At 46.4% G+C, this 9,255-nt stretch overlaps 1 protein-coding gene across 2 annotated transcripts in view; it reads right to left on the bottom strand.

The window, feature by feature from the left end:
* Positions 1–35: 35 nt before the first annotated feature.
* LOC135517480 (collectin-12-like) overlaps positions 36–9,255 on the bottom strand; it is a 66,902-nt gene continuing 57,682 nt past the window's right edge. For both annotated transcript variants that reach the window (XM_064941807.1, XM_064941806.1), the window contains 7 exons: positions 8,000–8,086; positions 6,804–7,847; positions 4,542–5,039; positions 4,287–4,423; positions 4,075–4,184; positions 3,772–3,918; positions 36–3,612 (listed from right to left, as the gene is read on the bottom strand). In XM_064941807.1, coding sequence (XP_064797879.1) covers positions 3,522–3,612; positions 3,772–3,918; positions 4,075–4,184; positions 4,287–4,423; positions 4,542–5,039; positions 6,804–7,847; positions 8,000–8,086 — 2,114 coding nt within the window. In that variant the 3' untranslated portion in view covers positions 36–3,521. The remainder of the gene's footprint in view (positions 3,613–3,771; positions 3,919–4,074; positions 4,185–4,286; positions 4,424–4,541; positions 5,040–6,803; positions 7,848–7,999; positions 8,087–9,255) is intronic.

Raw genomic sequence — 9,255 nt, 5'->3', positions numbered from 1 at the left:
TATTTTATGCACAGATCGGATCATTTGAAGAATGACTTAATTTATTCACATATCATCTGGTTGGCAATATTATATGGTTTGTAAGGCAGTAATACACTTGTATTGAATGTTATTAGTACGTTAGGTGTAGCTGAGACTGCTCAAACTTGTTAACTTGTTTTCCTAATGTTCTCTCCATGTTGCTTTAATGTTTACCAAAGAGCTCAGTCAAATGTATTCACAAGTGTGCAGGTTACAACTTTACAGAAAAGCTCTTTGTTTTTTTTTTCAAAGTTCAAGCCAACTTAGAAGACAGAAGATAAGAGAGGAATTATTTCTGAGCTCTCACAGTCTTCAGTTAGTCACTGTTTTGTTCTTTATGCTTAAAAATCTGTGTTCGGAATCCCATTGTCCTGGTTGGTATTGTACTGTTTGTTAGTGTTAGATTCCCTCTACTAAAAGGTGCTACTGTGTCAGATCGTTTCAAACTTCTGTGCAGCTGAATGAGAAACTGGAATAGGGATGGAGATAGGAACGGAAAAACAGAATGTAAAATGTTTTGGGGAAACGATGTACGACTTGAAGTGTTCCTCTAATTATATGCACTGTGATATCGAGCCCCGTGCTACAGTGTCCTGAATGAATTGACATAATGCTATGAATCAGGGTTAGACAAGAAAGAAAGAAACAATAAAACTCAATGTCAAAAATCACTGGACAATTATTATTTTTTCCAGCCACAAATGTACAGTACATGTGAAGATGCAGTACAGTATCTTATAAGTACTGTAAGTACAAAAACGTGGATCCAAGGATGGAATCAACTTCCAAGCACCATAAAGGCAAATGAGACCTCTGGCAAGATCTCCAGCACGAGAGACGTGCTGTGTTCTTGCCTGACTATATTACACTGCCAGAACTCGCAGCATCTGGATAGGTGTTCAACCGCCACATCATATGATATAGATTTACAGATTCCGCGACATGTAGAAATTTAAAGGTAATGTCCAATTGAGCCGACGTATGCAGTGTTTACCGTGAATGCGGTCTCCGCTAATGCAGTTGCCTTTAAATTTCAATCATGCTGAAAAGCTGAACATCCGCGATGCAGTTTGAATAGAGCCCTAAGTATACTTAACAAAAATATAAATGCAACATGTAAAGTGTTGGTCCCATGTTTCATGAGCTGAAATAAAAGATCCCAGACATTTTTCATACACACAAAAAGCTTATTTCTCTCAAATTGTGTACACACATATGTTTACATCCCTGTTAGTGAGCATTTCTCCAAGATAATCCATCCACCTGGCAGGTGTGGCATATCAAAAAGCCGATTGAACAGCATGATCATTACACAGGTGCACCTTGTGCTGGGAACAATAAAAGACCACTCTAAAATGTGCAGTTTAGTCACACCAGACAATGCCACAGATGTCTCAAGTTTTGAGAGAGCGCGTAATTGGCATGCTGACTACAGGAATGTCCACCAGAGCTGCTGCCAGATAATATAATGTTAATTTCTCCACTATAAACTGCCTCCAATAACGTTTTAGAGAATTTGGCAGTACGTCCAATCGGCCTCACAACCACAGACCATCCCAGGACCTCCACGTGTGGCTTCTTCACCTGCGGGAACGTCGGGGACGGGACGACGGGAGGGGTTGCAGAGGTATATTTCTGTCTGTAACAAAGGCCTTTTGTGGGGAAAAACTCATTCTGATTGGCTGAGCCTGGCTCCCCAGTGGCTGGGCCTATGCCCTCCCAGGCCCACCCACCTCCCACTTTGGGCTGGATGAGTCACTGTGTAGTTCCTACATGTATAATCTATGATAAGAATTACTGTCTTGCCTGAATTAGCCACAAAATATCGAGTTTGAATGCAACTGTTTTTCGAGAAGCCGTTCTCCCTACATTTTCTAGGGCCAGCCCCCTAGCAATTCGAGTTCTATGAGCCAATGAGCTTCAGTCCCTCGCCATGTGAGTGACAGCTAGCAAGATGCACACAGTACAGCGAGTGAGTGCAATGATGTGGCGTTTATATCTGCACGTGTGACATGGTACGCAATACTTTTTGGCTCGCAATTTTTTGGGCTCGTGAGCATTACTTTCAGAATTACTGGCTAAAAAGTACACACAAGGTAACTGTGACTATCAAAACCAGGGAACATGAATTCCATTTGTGCAGAAAAATGTAATTTAAATGAGATATTGTTAGGTATGAGCCAGAGGCAGCGTTCCAGGCTGACTACATTGCCGATGCCACACCGCCTGGAAAGGTGTTTATCAAAACAGCTGCACACATCATATGGTATAGTAATCTGATGCCCGGGAGCACAGTCGATTATTAGTCCCTCACTCCCTCCAGGATTCTGCAATTGCACATCTTTTTGAAACGTCAACAATTCCCCGCATACTTGCAAATTTGACAAATCACTGCACTATTTCCGCATAAAACAGTAAAATCATTGCAATATCATCACATAAAACTAAAACCGACCCATCATCGCAGCACATAAATTGGACTCAATTTCAACCGATCACCGTACATTTACCGCACAATATGGTTCAATCAAGCCACATCCCAACAACCTTTTTCCCTCGTCCCCGCATTTTAGTGACACGTTGGAGGACAAACTCATTGCATATTGGCATGCAAAATGTCAGAATTGCCGCAGCAAAATCAAGCATTTTTGCCCGCAGATATCCCTGCAATATCCCAGAGGGACAGGATGATGTGGCGTGCAACCATTAGTTGATGCAATTCAATGTCTGCATTGAAACCAGCCTGGAACATGACCATAGTCACTTGTTATATTGTGGAAAAGTACACACTCATACACCATACAGGCCCCATACGCAAATATACAGTACCATACATATAGAAATACTAACATGTAAACTTATGCAGTCTTGACTTCATAACCAAGCAGACTTTCTGACTGTTATTATGTGTAAATACTTCATTTATTTTGATGAATGTGTATAATAACATACTTATATATAGCTAGACAGTTCTTGATGTTTGAGAAAGGACATATCGGCGACATTTCTTTGGTTTATTTGCGCATCATTTTGCACCTCACATAATTCTGAAGGAACTAGACGATCAACTGTGAAAGACACTGTGGTGAGTCCCATTGGCGCCGTAAAATAATGGTCTACATCGAAAAACCGCAATATGAAAATATACATTCAGATAATCAGTTATAAATGGACTTAACGTCACACAAAAAACAGCATTTAAAAACAATTAAATGAGACAAATCTATATGAGTCAATTACTTTGGTGATTATTAAAAATAAAAAATAAACGATTGATCTTCCCCTCAACACTTGATTGTCATGTTGCTGGAATGCAAATTCTAGAAGTAGTGGTCTGGATTCACTTTGGAGGAGAGCTGAATCTGGCTACCAGTGGGGGAAATCTCAGTGAATGCAGCCATAGTCTCGATTCAGGCTTGTGAAGCTTGTCCCTCGTATCTCTCCACATAGCATGTCCATGCATAGGGTGTCAGATGGCTAGTGTCACTTGTGGGCGGGGCCTAATGATGCTCATCATACCGCCTCTGACTCAACCATGCCTCCTCTGTTTCTGCTCCTTCCACAGAGGGCGCTATAATCCTGGAGTTTTTGCTGCAGAAAACGACATTGCTTGCAGATTACCAAACTCATTTTTGCAAACAAAACAACTATGACTAGAAAAAGAACAAAATATATACATCTAGAAAACTTCACGGACGAGACAAACAGACACACAAAGAGACAGAGGGATACTGTAGATGGGATACTCACGGATACTTCATGGCTTTCTCGCAGATGTAGCTGATGAGATCTTCACAGAAGAAATCATTCCACAGTCCCTCGTGGATGAGGCCAGCGCAGTCCTCTCCTCTCTCGTGCCCGTGGCTCCAGTTGTCTGGCTGTCCTGGCTTCCACTGCCTACAGTCACACAGCAGAGGGCACACACACACTGAAACCTAACTTGAGACACATGCATGTGACTGCGTCTTCCCCTTTAGTCTTGCATTAATATAATGGGATTATCTCGGCTGTGAAAGACTAACATCGGCCTTGACACTGAGGTATTATACATACGAGAAGGCAGGTTCGGTTCCATCCAGCCAGCGCCATGCATTCTCCTCCTCCCTGTCTGTCAGACCCATCCAGAAGTAGCCCTTTCCAGAGGTCTGCTTTTGCAGCCATTTCTGAGAGAAAACAAGGAAACATGATGTCAGTAATGTCAGTAATGACTGTTTGAACATTTGTGCTTTTGATTTTGAAAGGCCTATGAGGATGACTCTTCTTACCTGTTCATCGTTATCGTTAATGATCACCATTGACGCAGTCTGGGCATCACAGCTTTTCTTTGCATCGTCAAAGTTGTACAGCTCTTTGGAGAAGTGATAGCATTTGTCTCTGAAGCCAACCCACTCTTGAGGACAACCTGCAGTGAACGGTTATTGTTATACTATCACAATGAACTAATGTCCTGTCTACCATACATGGTGTTTGACAGAGTGATACAGACATATCGATGGTGTATAAAAACGAATGTGTATCACCTGGGGCCGACACAGTAGGTGCGGGGGCCTCACTCTGCATCGAGAAAGGGACCAAAGGCACCGCTGCTGCTGCTGCAGATCGGGCAGTGAATCCTGGCAGTCCAGGTGGCCCTGGGGCCCCCATGGGCCCCACTGGTCCCCTGGGTCCCTGTGCCCCAGCCGGCCCCACCTGTCCTCGGTCTCCCGACGGACCTTGTGGCCCCTGAGGACCGGCCTGTCCATCTCTCCCAGGGAGCCCAGCAGTGCCTGGCTCACCATTCGCTCCCGGGGGTCCTGCTCTGCCTCCTGACCCTCGGGAGCCCTTTGAACCTGGGTTCCCCCGTGAGCCTGGCTGACCTTTGAACCCTTGTATTCCTGGTGGTCCTGGAAATCCCTTCTCTCCACGGAGCCCCTGCACCCCAGGCCCACCTGTATCCCCTTTCTCCCCTTTCTGACCGGGCTGACCGGCTCCTCCCTGGGGTCCTTTGTCTCCCCGTGGGCCTCTTGGACCAGGTGGACCTGAAACAAGAAACAATCAAAAATATATATAAACCTGCGTCTGATCAACTGTTCAAAGTGTAGTAGAGGAGTGTGAGTGTCACTTTACCCTGCTTTCATGTACATACTGTATCTACCTCAAATCCTCGTACCTCTGCACATTGATCTAGTACTGGAACTCCCCGTATATAGCTCCATTCTGTGGCATTTATTTTACTCCTCTTGTGTTACTAAACTCAGCAAAAAAAAGAAACGTCCCTTTTTCAGGACCCTGTCTTTCAAAGATAATTAGTAAAAATTCAAATAACTTCACAGATCTTCATTGTAAAGGGTTTAAATACTGTTTCCCATGCTTGTTCAATGAACCATAAACAATTAATGAACATGCACCTGTGGAACGGTCGTTAAGACGCTAACAGCTTACAGACGGTAGGCAAGTAAGGTCACAGTTATGAAAACTTAGGACACTAAAGAGGCCTTTCTACTGACTCTGAAAAACACCAAAAGAAAGATGCCCAGGGTCCCTGCTCATCTGCGTCAACGTGCCTTAGGCATGCTGTAAGGAGGCATGAGGACTGCAGACGGGACCATGGCAATAAATTGCAATGCCCGTACTGTGAGGCGCCTAAGAAAGCGCTACAGGGTGACAGGGCGGACAGCTGATGATCCTCGCAGTGGCAGACCACATGTAACAACACCTGCAAAGGATCGGTATATCTGAACATCACACCTGCGGGACAGGTACAGGATGGTAACTACAACATTTCCCAGAGTTACACCAGGAACGCACAACCCATCAGTGCTCAGACTGTTCGCAATAGGCTGAGAGAGGCTGGACTGAGGGCTTGTAGGCCTGTTGTAAAGGCAGGACCTCACAAGACATCACCGGCAACAACGTCGCCTATGGGCACAAACCCACCGCGCTGGACCAGACAGGACTGGCAAAAAGTGTCTCACCAGGGGTGATGGTCGGATTCGTGTTTATCGTAAAAGGAATGAGCATTACACCGAGGCCGAGGCCTCAGAAGCGGGATCGATTTGGAGGTGGAGGGTCCGTCATGGTCTGGGACGGTGTGTCACAGCATCATCTGACTGAGCTTGTTGTCATTGCAGGCAATCTCAATGCTGTGGGTTACAGGGAAGACATCCTCCACCCTCGTGGTACCCTTCCTGCAGGCTCATCTTGACATGATGCTCCAGCATGACAATGCCACCAGCCATACTGCTCGTTCTTTGCGTGAGTTCCTGCAAGACAGGAATGTCAGTGTTCTGCCATGGCCAGCGAAGAGCCCGGATCTCAATCCCATTTAGCACGTCTGGGACCTGTTGGATTGGAGGGTGAGGGCTAGGGCCATTCCCTCCAGAAATGTTCGGGAACTTGCAGGTGCCTTGGTGGAAGAGTGGGGTAACATCTCACAGCAAGAACTGGCAAATCTGGTGCAGTCCATGAGGAGGAGATGCACTGCAGTACTTAATGCAGCTGGTGGCCACACCAGATACTGACTGTTACTTTTGATTTTGACCTCCTCTTTATTCAGGGATACATTATTCCATTTCTGTTAGTCACATGTCTGTGGAACTTGTTCAGTTTATGCCTCAGTTGTTAAATCTGGTTATGTTCATACAAATAAACGCAGTTGACAGTGAGAGGACGTTTCTTTTTTTGCTGAGTTTATTTTATTTTTAAACTCTGCATTGTTGGGAAGGGCTACAAAGCAAGCATTGCACGGTAAAGTCTACACCAGTTGTATAAGACACATTTAAATGTGATTTCATTTGATTTACCCTGTAGGATGGTGAAGTTGGTGATGAGCTGTGAGTGTTTGCTGTCTACCAGCTTCATCTCCTCCATGATGATAGAGAGGCTGGTGACCTCCTTGTCCAGGCGGGCCACCAGGTCGTCCTGCTGCGACCTCAGTGTGGTGGCGTCCGACCTCACGTCCGACACAGTGGCATTCAAGTCGGACAGGTAGTCGGAGTGGCGCCCCACTGTCTCAGCGCAGGTGCGCAGCTCGTTGAGGTTCAGGTTGATGGCGCCCAGGAGTTGGGTAGTAAAGCTGATGTTGCCTGTCACACGGTCGATGCTCCCCTCTGACTCGTCCAGGCGTATCTCCAGCTGGTCGAACTTAGAGGAGGTGAGGTTGTCGTGGTCGCGCTGCTGGTCCATGATCTCCCTAAGAGTCTGGTCGTGGTTCTCTGCCAGGCTGGAGGTGTTCTGGAGCTGTCCAGACAGCGAAGCCAGCTGAGATCCCACATCCTCCAGGCTGTCGTTGTTGGACTTGGCCAGGGCAGAGGCGTTGGAGGCCAGCACCTGGAGGTTCTGCACTTTCTCCTTCAGCCAATCAGCGTCCGACTTCGTCTGCCTGGCCGTCTGCTCCAGGCTCTGGAAGTCGTTTCGGATCTTCTGGATGGCCTGGCTGGTGTCGTCCACAGATCTCTGCAAAGCCGAGATCAGCCCCCTCTGTTGGGCCTGGGTGAGGTTAAGATTCCCGATGCTCAGCAGGGCCTGGCTCTGCTGCCGAACCTGCTCCTGGAGCTCAGTTTGCAGCCGAGCCGTGTCCTCCTGAAGACCCTCCATGGTGCCACCGTAGGCCCGCAGGGTGCCATTGACCGACCTCAGCGCGGCCGTGTTGGCATCCAGCAGACCCTGTATGGAGCCCTGGCTGCCCTGCATGTCCAGGCCAGAATCCTGCAGACGACCCAGGGCCGCCCGGTTACTGCTGCTCCTCTCTGCCACCTCAGACAGCTGCCGCTGCAGAGCTCGGATGTTGTTCTTAAAGGCCTGGATCTCTGTGGTAGTGTTCTCCGACTTCTCCCCAGTCTGGTCATCTGGGGACATGGTGTGAAAGAAATGATTACATAATGGTTGGTGTGGTTACTCTTCAATCAAAGATTAAAGAGACTTCATGCTTAAGTTACACATGCTTAAGTTACAAAGGATTATGCATGGTCAAGTTGCTATAGGTAGTGGGGAAACTCACCTAGCTTTTTCAAGTCTGTTTCCACAGCAATGATCTTCCCCCCATAGCTCTCGATACCTTCGGACACATTGTCAACCTTTTGCACCACTGCAACACAAACAACACAACACAGTTCAGGGTTAGCTCTTCAGCACAGTGGTGGGCTCCATACAATATTACGAGTCTGAGAAGGATGGGCAGAATAGCCTGCAATCACAGACACCATGTATAAAAGGGATCAGAAAGAATGATTATGAAACCTCACTCAGACACAATATATAAGATGTCTATATGTCTGGTGGGTATGTAATAATGGTCGCCTCAGCAATCACAAGCTTTAGGATTAGGAAATGGTCATGTAATACACAATAATGTCTCACTGACTGGGTGTGTCCATGAAGACTGAGCATGAGACACTGAAGACACTGGCAGATGAGCGCAGAGTGGGAGGGTGGTCAGAGGTAATAGGGTCTGGAGAGGAGGGGGGATAGGACAGAGACACTGGAGGGACCCTGGGGGACAGGAAGCAACCTGAGGGGGGTCCTCAGTAAACAGGGGGATCAAATGGTACCCTAAGGAGACAGACGCTGAGTCAGTGAGGGTCTTTACTCCCCCACAGGCGACAGGACCCTTCATTTCCTCTGGAATGTGTCTGAGATTCCATGGAATCACCCCACCACCACCACTTCCACAGGCTAGGGAGCCATCTCTAACCAGCTAACTGGAGACCACAGGGGTTACAACTAAGGGAGCACGATATATCGGTACGCATATCAGAATCGGCCAATATTAGCTAAAATTACAACATCGGCATCTAGTTTAATGCCAATGTGCAAAACCGATGTCAAAGCTGACCTGCATACCTGTATAACGTAGGTAGATGACGTAATGACGCCACGAAAAATACAGCGCTACAGCAAAAGGTGGCGCTACAAAGTATTAACTTAAGGGGGCTGAATAATTTTGCACGCCCAATTTTTAGTTTTTGATTTGTTAAAAAAGTTTGAAATATCCAATAAATGTCGTTCCACTTCATGATTGTGTCCCACTTGTTGTTGATTCTTCACAAAAATTACAGTTTTATATCTTTATGTTTGAAGCCTGAAATGTGTCAAAAGGTTGCAAAGTTCAAGGGGGCCAAATACTTTCGCAAGGCACTGTAATTACTCACTTGAAAGTGCATCACCCCCAGACGTTCAGCGACTACTTAAAACAAAATCTGAAAAAAACTAAGCGTACACAACCACAACTAAACAAGTTCAAGTCGAGCAGTCATA

This window comes from Oncorhynchus masou, chromosome 28 (assembly GCF_036934945.1).
Source record: "Oncorhynchus masou masou isolate Uvic2021 chromosome 28, UVic_Omas_1.1, whole genome shotgun sequence".
In the NCBI taxonomy this organism is placed as follows: Eukaryota; Metazoa; Chordata; class Actinopteri; order Salmoniformes; family Salmonidae; genus Oncorhynchus; species Oncorhynchus masou.
Note: the sequence above shows the minus strand (reverse complement) of the source record. Positions and strands in the feature narration are given on the sequence as shown.